This window comes from Perna viridis, chromosome 2 (genome assembly GCF_037379345.1).
Source record: "Perna viridis isolate PV_CMFRI_1.1 ecotype Kerala chromosome 2, ASM3737934v1, whole genome shotgun sequence".
Lineage (NCBI taxonomy): Eukaryota > Metazoa > Mollusca > Bivalvia > Mytilida > Mytilidae > Perna > Perna viridis.
Window position 1 is genome coordinate 38465615 of NC_142446.1, and position 12314 is coordinate 38477928.

General features: G+C 33.8%; 1 protein-coding gene across 1 annotated transcript in view; it reads left to right on the forward strand.

Annotated features, from left to right (window-relative positions):
* Window positions 1-6826, forward strand: part of LOC148624951 (neuroglobin-like) — a 33965-nt gene extending 27139 nt beyond the window's left edge. Inside the window, exons 2-3 of the mRNA XM_088568101.1 lie at window positions 5322-5559; window positions 5879-6826. Coding sequence (XP_088424227.1) covers window positions 5322-5559; window positions 5879-6052 — 412 coding nt within the window. The 3' untranslated portion in view covers window positions 6053-6826. The remainder of the gene's footprint in view (window positions 1-5321; window positions 5560-5878) is intronic.
* Window positions 6827-12314: the final 5488 nt, after the last annotated feature.

Here is a 12314-nt window from a genome sequence, read left to right on the forward strand (position 1 = left end):
TATATCCTTACAAAATAAAACTCTTAAATTGAACCAATACACCACTTGGTAGTTAATATATGATATACATAAACGATTTTTTTTTATTTGATTGGATTAGATATTTAACTTTTATAAACGACACGAATGGAGTGCTGATTAGGCAATTGCCTTTTTAAGTCGACCTGAAATGTATATACTATTGTGATTCCATTGTGTCTGGAACTTGAATGTTTCAGTGAAAAGTAAATATCTAAAGATCGCAATGAATTGATTTTGAACAGTTAATGCACCAAACAGAGTCATTTGATATAACTACAGGGAACGCCTTTTCAACCAAACTTTGTTTCTGTTTGTTTGACGTTTTATTTATCTTACTCTCTTTATCAAGTCGTGGTGTACCTGAAATTTAAAAAAAGGAAAACATCTATATAAAGCTTGCAATCAAATTTGAAAACAAAATCACAAATATTCTTCGTCTAATCAAAACACTAATTATGTTAGGGACATCTAGTTAAATGACAAATACTCGTTATATTTACTAAATATAGTAATTTTTTAATGTTTCTTAGTTTGTGTCTGGGAGTAATATTATTTCGTTTTTTTTTCTGTTGAATATTTCTTTTGTAAAGTTTTTATGGGGTATATATACTTTGTGGACATTTTCATCCAGGTGGGAGTTGTTGTCTGACACATACACCACACCTATTCTCGTTGTATTTAGTCAGGCTGTTTATATGAAGGTGTCCTTGCAATAAAGGGCATGGCTGGATAGTAACTGAAGTCATGACTGGTATAGACCGGAAATACAGGCAATTGGGTACTGGCTAAATTTCTAATAAATATTTCCGATAGTTATTTGAACGTAGGAATTCTTAGTTTCCATTTAAAAAAAAATTTCAATCTGATGCGACTTTATCAACTCAAGCCGTGTGTGTGTCATTTGATATGACAAAAATTATTCAAATAAATTTCAGTTTGCAACTCCTCTCTAACCGCACAATGTTGTTGTTTTTTTTTTCATCAGAATGCATGACTTTTTGAGTTTCCCAAAAAGCGTATGGGAGGGATGCGGGGGTGTCACCAAGTGAGCTTTGCTCACATCTTTTTCAAGCTTTACATGTTTCCCTTTTCATTATAAACTGATACCTGTGTCCCATTTGAATTTAATAAAAGAATTTTGTGCAAAAAAAGACGATATGAGTTCCTACTTTCAATGTAGAATTGTATAGAGGACGTTAGCTATCGAATAAATTTTTGTTAATTCCACAAAAACGTTTGATTGAAGTCGTTATTTATTACTTCATTTGTAACAAAACTGTAATGACGTAACGTATGGATTTTTTACTTTAGCAAAAAAGAATTTAAAAAAAAATTAATTTCAAGAAATATTTCATTCGAATTACAAATAGTTCTGTTTGATGAATCCATTAAATTTGACAACATCGTCTTTTTATATTGTTTATCGCTCGCTATGAAATTGAATTTCAGGAAATATCTGTTTCACATCTTTTCACTGGAACACGTCTTTGAAATTTAAACTGGATAGATTTCGAAAGATGGTAAAGTGAGGCTGCGATGACATATTTTTAACGTACAAGTTGAATCAATTAGCGGATCAATATTTAGTCATTTATGGCGAAATCGACTGGTAAGATGTGTACTTTCAGTAGAATTTTGAGTCAGGAAAGTCGATACGAGTTCCGGTATAGGTAACACTATTGTGTTCCCATTCGAGCAGTATAAGTAGATGTAATCTAAAGTATTCCACAAAATACAATATCTCGAAGTTTCCTCTTACTCAGCTTTACTTGTTCAGAAAAAAAAGAATTCACGAAATTCTGTTAGGTAACGGTAAGTGATCAGTTCACCTTGTATTCATTATCTAAATCGACAGTGTTTCTACGTGTTTTTTTAAATATTAAATTGTCTACATTGCAATGACATAATTGCGCGATGTGTATAAAGATAGAGAATTTGTTTAGAAATGTTTATACGGAACTTCTTGGATGTGGAGACTACATATTCGAAAGCGAATTTTAATTGTTTTTTGGCATGAAACAAACGACTTCTTAAAATGTAATGCCATCTAAAGTTCGTACGGGAAGTATGCATTAAATCATTTGTTTATGTTTAATGTTGGTTCTGTGTTTTGTACGTCGGTTTTAAGTAATGCTCTAACTCTGGTAAACCTGCATCCGATCGAGTACAATCTAGTTCATCAATGTACTTAAAATTGGAATTTTCTTAAATACGCCTTACTCCATTGAAGATCAAACATCATCTGATATGATAAGACTTCAAAGGACTTATCCCTCTCTTCTTGCGGTCGTATTATGTTACGATGTCGTCTTTGTTAATTTTTTTTATATATATTTTTTTCGTTTTAGTGCGAGAACTTTTATGGTTGTAGATAAACAAATGTCGATATATTGGTTCTTGCTGCTACAGGAAGTTTGGCATTTACAATGGGGTCAGTGGCCGTTACCGTTCAGCAAAAAAGGGACCAAAAGGGATAAAAAGGTGTTGATTTACAATTAAAGTAGAAAGGTCTCGTCCAATTTTGACATTTTTTCTCATTTGTTTTTTCTTCTGTTTCAAAACATGTAACAGATTTAGCATTTCAGTCTATAGGGGGCAAAACTTGAGCGACGACCGTAAAAATCAACTTTTCAATTTCTGGTCCGATTTTGATTTTTTTAAAATCATAGAACTTATTGTGTAAATCCTTATCTGCATTTTCAATTTTTCAATCAGTTTGGAAATACCTCTCACCATTTTTGAGTTATAGGGGGTCAAGGGGACCAAATCAATATTTTATAAGGACTGTGTTTTAAAAACTACATCTAGTTAATGCGGTTTTTCTTTCTTACAAGAGCTTTATGGGGTATGCTTGCAAAATGATTCTATCATTATTCGTGTATGAGAAAATGGGGGGTACAAATCGATCCATGAAAGCACCCAAGTTTCAGAACCTTTTACTTAAATCTAACAACAAAGTATTGTGCAATATAGTATCAAAACAGTTGTTGTGTCCATAATTAACCGTAAATTCCAATGCTCAAGTGTGTCAAAAACGTATTTTGTGTCCCAAGATAACAGAGTTTAAGTGGCTACGGTCGTATCATGCTGCACCCGGCGAAATATCAGAGATCTTATTTCCATCAGGATGATATTTCATCAGTTTTGAATTTAATACTACTAAAAAAATATCTCTTTTAAGCTAGGAGTCCTATACAAAGTTATTCTTCAAAATGCATAGGACTTATATGGGTAATCAAACTGCATGAGAAATATTATAGGTAGCTTCTATTTCAAAGGGACCATTATAAAAGATTTAGTATAGCTCCTGACTGTAAATCTACGAATCAGTTTTAAAATCAGCAAATATAAGATAATCAATAACCATAAAAATATAAAAGTAAGTGTCAAAAACGGTTAGATCGTGGTGGCATTTGTTGTCAAGGGACACACTTAAAAAGCACAACGATGAGCCGTGAAGACAATCATAGTTTCTGCATTACAATGGGAATATTCGTTTATAAGTTAATGGTGCAGAATGTTTTGCAATTAAGGTTTAGTTTTGTTGATGTATTGACTTGGTATAATATTGTACGTTACATAAAACTGCAAATTCTACAAAACAAGAAATGTCTCATATGGTAATTACATGCTGCTCATTTCAAATGATAATCATATGATAATCCTATGGTCATTGTATGATCATCGTATGATAAATTACACATGATAGTTGTATGATTATGATAGTATTCTCATATGTAGATATATGGGCTTGCAAACACTCTGTAAATAATAGTTATGTAAACTTAAACATATGACAATCATATCACGTTTGATTCGTACACATGTAAATCGTTTTTTTCTACATATGATTCGCTTTCACTTGTTTTTATAGTTTGCAATTCTCAGTCATGTACAGAATTTCGTCGACTGCCCTCCTAATTTTACAAACCGATATATATTGTTCATCCACATAATTAGCACTCATATCAGAAAAGATATATTGACATTGGATAGGTCTATCTGGAAATAGAAGGCTCGCTGTACCAACTGTTATCTTTCGGCGCTCTATGTTCATTATTTTTGCATATTTTTTTTTCTTTGTCCTTTTGACTATTGCTTTGATTGTGGTTACCCTAGTGGTTTAAATGTTATCTATTTTAGACCTTACCTTTAAAGTTTCCATTTTCCTACAATTTTACTGATTTAAAAGTTAAAATGATGTCGCAACATATTAAGAATTATATTTTGCAAACAATATATAAATTCTAAAAGCGATTTGCATTCCCTGTAAGTTTTAAATAATTCTTAATGGGCGAGTTCGCTGCTGTAGGCAAAAGAACAGGCTTATTATTTTTCTAAGTGGTTGTGTGTTATCTATTGAACCATGATAAACTACTCGCTATGTAATGAAACAATTTGTATGACACGAGGGTCAGTTGCGTTAAAAAAATCATGATGAATTGATAATGAAATTAGCTAAAACTGGTGCATCAATTATCTGTAAACGTTAAAGTACGATATTTACATCAAAGTGTAATGCAGTTGCATTCGTCATAATTTATGTTTTTCTCTCAAACTGAGCTAATTTTCTGTTGCATCGATAATTTGCTAAACTTAGCATTTGTTTTTAAGTAACTACAAATATTTTTTTATCACTGATCGCCTTGATGGTGATAACAGTAAAAGGCGTTTCTATGTAGTAACTGCTCTATTGTTACAAATTAATCGTAATGAAAAGGGGTATCAAAAATACACGTCCAAATGACGTAGAATGAATATTGTAGGTCAATGCGATCACATTATAGATAGAACCGTCTAGCCGATGATGTTACGGTTATCATGTTTATTATTAAATAATCAAAAAGGGGGCAGAGATCATATTTTATTATTGAATTATGATCTGTTATTGCAAACTAACTGCACGTGCAATTTGTAAACAAATGTTAAAATGGTGGAGTTTTGTCAATCTTTGAAAAAATGGATCGATCAAAGATATAAAAATTTTAAAAAATCAAGATAAAACAACACAAAACATCAACATACTATAGACGGTTGCCTGAAAATAACACAGCTATTGTGGAAGTACAAACATGTTCAAAAATAACATAAAATAAAAAACAAACAAACAAAAACAGCAATAAATGAGCAATTCAGTATAAACTTCGAAAATTGACAATATTACCATAGATACCGAAAGTAACAGCTTTCTAAATACTTTTTGAGTTTTTTAAGTCATCTATCAATTAGTACTAAAATCCACTTTTCAATGTCATTTCGACGTGAATAAAAGAAAGTACACTGATATTTTGTTTTTGCAGGTTTTTCGAGCTTCAACCAAAGTTCAAAGTGCTTTTTCCTAAGATAGTTCGGATAAATGATAAAAATGAACTAGAACTTGGCATGGATGTTGAAATGTTGAAGAAACATGCGTCTATAGTTATGCATAGTCTGGCTGCAGCAATTGAGAGTCTGGATGAGACCGATGCTTTAAACTCCGTCCTACTTGAAGTCGGTCGTCAACATATTCGGAGAAATGTCAAAACAAAGACGATACTGGTAACGAGCATTTTAATTCTTTACTTAATTTTGATTCTGTTTTACTATCTGACTATCAGAGTATACAGCAGAAAGAGGTCAAACATTGAAAAAAAATATTGATAAAACCACTGTTGCTTCTAGAGACACAAATTAAAACTGAATATTTAAACAAAAATACGAATGAGCTTAATACTTCGTAATATAATTTAGAAATGACCGTGATAGACCAAAAAACAGATATAAACTTAGTACTAAGCGAAAAAAAAATAGCAATATTTACTTTTTCAATACTTTTCTGTAATGCAAGAACATACTTGCTTCTGTCTTTTTTTTTCAGCGCCTATGGCCTGCCCTAAATTATGGACTTGAATCATACCTGAAAGCACAATATACAAAAGAATCGATGACAGCATGGAAGCGTGTGTTCTATTACATTGTCAAACAAATGAAACTTGGAATGGCGTCAACGGCGCCAGAAGTGGACGACGAAGTGCCTTTAACTCCAGAGTAGTCCTTCGATTACTTGTCGTATCTGTATCAACAATCATTACACATCTGTGCTAGCAGATAAACCTTCTAATAATATGATTCTTAGAAAGGGGATGAGATCATACCTTCAATTTCAGAAGTTGTTCAGTATCTTCTTGTAGAAGTGGTCTGGCGTGACAAAGCTTCGTTCATTTAAAGACCCATTTGAAGACACTTTTTTCTATTTATTAAGTCCTTGACCAAAAGAAAAACGCTCAGTCTTTCTCTTGTGATCTGTTTTAATCAGTTACCTTTTTAGCATTAAAATCATTAAAATATATTAAGAGGTCTTTGGAAGTTGTTGTACGACATACATACCCTTGCACGTTTCCTTCATTTTTGCGGGGTATTGTTTTGTTTTAATCATCAGAATTTATCTTCTGACTGATTGGCTATTGTGACGTATGTTCTACAACGAACGGATGTCAAAACGTGATTAATCTATCGTGCATCCGGAAGTCGTAGGGTCATTTTTAAAGCTTAAACGCATCGATATCGAGTACAATTAAAAAATAATTATCCCACGATGAGAAAAAAAATTAACAGTACAGAAATATTTTATCATGAAAATGTTTTGACATCTGTTTTGAATTTAGTAATATACTTGAATGTGTTTTGCATGTTGGAGTTATGTTTATGTTTTCTGGTAAATTCTAAGGAATATCATAACTGTATCATAGCATATGAATTTATGATATTATATAAAGCTGTTCACTCATAAACTTTCATTGAAATAAAACTGTATAAACCTATAAAACTGTGATGCATTACTTCAGGTTATGTTAAAATACATAATTTATCATGAAGTCAAAATGATATAAATTTATTAGAAAGATCTTTTTTTTTCTTTGGTCGCATTCCCATTTGTCTGTCGTATAATATGGTTAACTGTTCTAGACAGATGTAAAGATGATATAACGGAGCCTTACTAGATTGGAGGAAAGCAGTTTGATAAGGCATTCGATGGAAGATAAAGGTTGAAGTGAGACATACTATAGTAAAAGACAATAAGCTTTACAACAAAGGTCAGATCAAGGTCACAACAATCCCAAAGAAAAATTGACAATTTTTCAACATTAGCTATCGTCAATTTGACCAAAGAAAATTCGCCTTCACAAAAAGAGAAGAAAATAGGGTTTCAAGTACCTAAAGCTCCTACAACATTCTTTCAAATAATCATTCATTTTCGTGTGGTTAAGATTTATTTTGTCTTTGAAACAGATTTCAAAGGAACAAATTCTCGTGGTTTCAGAATTCAATTCTGATGGACGCAGGTAGTAACAATCGTTCCCAACACTTTTCGCCGAAGCTCTAATGCACATACTATTGGGAAAACGAATTAAAAGTTATGTATTTTTGTGACCTTTTTATATGTATAAAGCCAAGATTCTTAGACAAGTTGATCATTGTTATCAAATAATGCTGTTATCTTGTAAGTTTCATCACATGGAACCAATTGGACGTTTCCTTTTTACTAGTAATATGCACTTATCAAATCCAAAAATATATCATTGTTTTTTTTTCCTTTGTATGGTTTTAATGGTGGACTTTCTTTGCCTACAGGTAAATGCTCTGAACTTTTTATAACCTTTCATTGACCTTTCTAATTAACTTTTAGCAATACAAACATCAGTTGTAATTCAATTGGTTTAATAAGAAATTGACGCGTTGCTTTCTTCCCGGTTCTTAACTTGAGTTGTATCAAACCCGCGGAGAATCTGCCTATACGAGAAATTAATTCAAATATTTGATAAATGAAGTCTTTACAAATGTAGAGATTAGCACTGATCTATTTCTCTTTTCCCCGATACGTTGCATTTGGATTGCAAACGTTATATCTTTTGACATAAATATTGTTTACTACAATTTATGACAAAGAACAGATTTCAGACAGATAAGTGTCTAACTATAATGGTAAACATATTCTCGTGAGGCGACTTCGTTGTTTTGAATTCACATGATGCATAGTGATTTTCTAGAAATAGAAAAAAACGCACATCGAATTAAAAGCGCATCTTATCACAAATATTTACTGTAAAAGACAGTTATGTCGGTAAGGAACGAAAAAAAGCAACTACAATAAATAATCCTTTGTCGGGTAAAATTTGGCGACCAAAGCAATGAAAGGACTAAGGCATGACCCTGTAAGTAGCCCTAGTTATCAATTTAATTTTTTTAAAGAAAATGTTAGAAAAAATAAAATAAAGGCATTATATAACAGGATAAACGAATTAACAGTGCTTAGTTTGTACATACCAGTCGCTTGTTGACTGTAAATGGTTTTGACAGAAAAAAAATCTTATACAAAAAGTGTACAAAAAATCTCGTGACCGTGGAACATACAAGCGATCGTTAATAAACCTATTAGGTGTAAAAACACAATTTTTGATAATTAACTTTATTTTAAAGATAGTTTTAGCCATTCTCATAAAACATTACAATAAAACATGCGATATACCGACAATTATTGTCAAAATAGAAAAATGTGGACAACCTTTTAAATTTTTAAGAGCTTAAATATACAGGAAACGCTGTCCTTAAGAGGATCTAAAACCCATTTGATCGTCATTCACTGCTTTATTTAGCGAAAACAGTTATCTTGATAATAAGTTCGTACGGACGAAGGGAAGCTGAAAGTACATTAAGAAATCGCCTTGTTGAAGGCCGTTTAAAGTGATCGGTTCATGGTAATGTCTTCTATTGCAAATAGAAAATGGTCCATGATCTAATTGTCGCGATAATGACGCTTTTATCTACTAGAGAAAATATCATTCAAGGACTATGAATATGTCTGTGATGTACAATGATTTTCAGTAGTAAAATATTGTACAAATTGCAGTAAATAACACGCAAGATGTTCGAAAATCATTTAACGGTAGACTGCTAGCTGTACACAGGCAATAATATTTCACATGATTTTCACCTGAACTGCAAGTTGTACACAGGCAAAAGTATTTCAGATGATTTTCATCTGAATTGGGCAAATAAACTTAGTGACGGAGCTCACATGAAATTCGGGTGAATTGAGCCTTCAAGTGAAGTTCACGTGAATTGTTCACATAAAATTCTTGTTAAGTGAATTCACGTGAAAATCATGTGAATTTCATGGGAAGCTCGATTAACATGAATTTCACCTGAAAAATATTTGCTTGTGTAGACTATAAAGCCACATTTTACACTGACAACTATTTTTTTTTTCGATTTGACGGATACTGCCCTGGTAATAAGGAATCTACGTGTATTTGTCTAATAAAGTGCATCAAGATAGAAAAGTGAGATAAACAAAAATAAACAAATATCAGATAAAACTATACAATAATCGAGAGTAGAGAGATAATAGAATTCGAAAAAACGTGGAAAAAAAACCCGAGAACTTAAGTCAAATAATTACATGTAGAGCGAGTTCACGTAAAATGTAGGTAAAATTGATCGTACTCCACCATAATTTGAGGTGCAGATCTTCATTATGTATATAATCACTGTGCAGTTTGAATAATATCTCTATAAAATACTTTTTAAGTTATAGAATACATACTGTGTTTGCCGTTCACACCACAAAGTGACGAAAATTGGCTACGTTCACTGCTACAGACACTGTGAAATCAGCCTCATATCTTGACCTACATTTTGAAATTGATGGTAAAGGAAAACTATTGACCAAACTTTACAACAAACGTGATGACTTTTCAATCAGAATTGTCAACTTTCCTTTCATCTGTGGCAACATCCCTTCGGCATCTGCGTATGGAGTGTTCATACCACAACTCATACGTTATGCCAGAGCTTGCCGAAACTACGCAGACTTTTTGTATCGCGCTGGAATTCTAACAAATAGGCTTCTGGAACAGGGTTATGTTGCTACAAGATTGTAGTCATCACTACAGACGTTTTATGGTCGTCATCATGAACTCGTGGATCGTTATGATGTATCCGTCAGCACCATGAAGACTGATTTATGCAACGGGTCATAGTTTGCCTTTCCTTGTTTGTCTACCCCGGACTTGACTTTTTATGAGCAACTCGGCTGGTGTTTCTAGAAAAGCAGAGGACGCTTACCTTACCGGTGCACCTGGTCCATGCTCCCAGTTTTTAGTGGAGTCCGAGTTGCTCATTTACTTTTGTTACTTTGTATGTATGATTTTAGTTACTTTATGTTCTTTGTTGTGTATGTCTGTTTTCCATGTCTGGTCTTTGTCCCTGGATTACATTCTTTTGATTACCACTATAACCTTGGTTCCCTTGATTACTCTTTCAATATTTATTATATGTATATTATCACTGTACATTTTGAATAATATTGCTTTTGAGCTATTGAGTTATAAATTACACAAAGTAAGTACCCCTAAGCGTGGCGGAAGGACGGAGGCTGGGCCAGCTTTCACCGTGGTGACACAGGTAAAAAAGCTTTAAAATTTGGTACATTTGACTAGGTGCCTCGCTGGATTTTATTACTTTTGTTGTTGTGGTCTTTCAGAAGTGTTTGTTTACCCTTGTTGAAGACTTTTTTGGTAATCTCTAGAAGTAATTACTGTTTTGTATTTGTGTTATAGGCTGGTATATTTGTGTTGTAGGCTGGTGTATCTGTGTTTATAGGCTGGTGTATTTGTGTTGTAGGCCGGTGTATCTGTGTTATAGGCTGGTGTATTTGTGTTGTAGGCTGGTGTATCTGTGTTTATAGGCTGGTGTATTTGTGTTGTAGGCTGGTGTATCTGTGTTTATAGGCTGGTGTATTTGTGTTGTAGGCTGGTGTATCTGTGTTTATAGGCTGGTGTATTTGTGTTGTAGGCCGGTGTATCTGTGTTATAGGCTGGTGTATTTGTGTTGTAGGCTGGTGTATCTGTGTTTATAGGCTGGTGTATTTGTGTTGTAGGCTGGTGTATCTGTGTTTATAGGCTGGTGTATTTGTGTTGTAGGCTGGTGTATCTGTGTTTATAGGCTGGTGTATTTGTGTTGTAGGCTGGTGTATCTGTGTTTATAGGCTGGTGTATTTGTGTTGTAGGCTGGTGTATCTGTGTTTATAGGCTGGTGTATTTGTGTTGTAGGCTGGTGTATCTGTGTTATAGGCTGGTGTATTTGTGTTGTAGGCCGGTGTATCTGTGTTATAGGCTGGTGTATTTGTGTGATAGGCTGGTGTATCTGTGTTACAGGCTGGTGTATTTGTGTGATAGGATGGTGTATCTGTGTTTATAGGCCGGTGTATCTGTGTTATAGGCTGGTGTATTTGTGTTATAGGATGGTGTATCTGTGTTTATAGGCCGGTGTATCTGTGTTATAGGCTGGTGTATTTGTGTTATAGGCTGGTGTATCTGTGTTATAGGCTGGTGTATTTGTGTGATAGGATGGTGTATCTGTGTTTATAGGCTGGTGTATCTGTGTTATAGGCTGGTGTATTTGTGTTATAGGCTGGTGTATCTGTGTTATAGGCTGGTGTATTTGTGTTATAGGCCGGTGTATCTGTGTTACAGGCTGGTGTATTTATGTTGTAGGCTGGTGTATTTGTGTTATAGGCTGGTGTATCTGTGTTATAGGCTGGTGTATTTGTGTTGTAGGCTGGTGTATTTGTGTTATAGGCCGGTGTATCTGTGTTGTAGGCTGGTGTATCTGTGTTATAGGCTGGTGTATTTGTGTTATAGGCTGGTGTATTTGTGTTGTAGGCTGGTGTATTTGTGTTATAGGCCGGTGTATCTGTGTTGTAGGCTGGTGTATCTGTGTTATAGGCTGGTGTATTTGTGTTATAGGCTGGTGTATCTGTGTTTATAGGCTGGTGTATCTGTGTTATAGGCTGGTGTATTTGTGTTATAGGATGGTGTATCTGTGTTTATAGGCTGGTGTATCTGTGTTATAGGCTGGTGTATTTGTGTGATAGGCTGGTGTATCTGTGTTTATAGGCTGGTGTATTTGTGTTATAGGCCGGTGTATCTGTGTTACAGGCTGGTGTATTTATGTTGTAGGCTGGTGTATTTGTGTTATAGGCTGGTGTATTTGTGTTATAGGCTGGTGTATCTGTGTTATAGGCTGGTGTATTTGTGTTATAGGCTGGTGTATTTGTGTTATAGGCCGGTGTATCTGTGTTATAGGCCGGTGTATTTGTGTTATAGGCTGGTGTATTTGTGTTATAGGCTGGTGTATCTGTGTTATAGGCTGGTGTATTTGTGTTATAGGCTGGTGTATTTATGTTGTAGGCTGGTGTATCTGTGTTGTAGGCTGGTGTATCTGTGTTATAGGCTGGTGTTTTTGTCTTATAG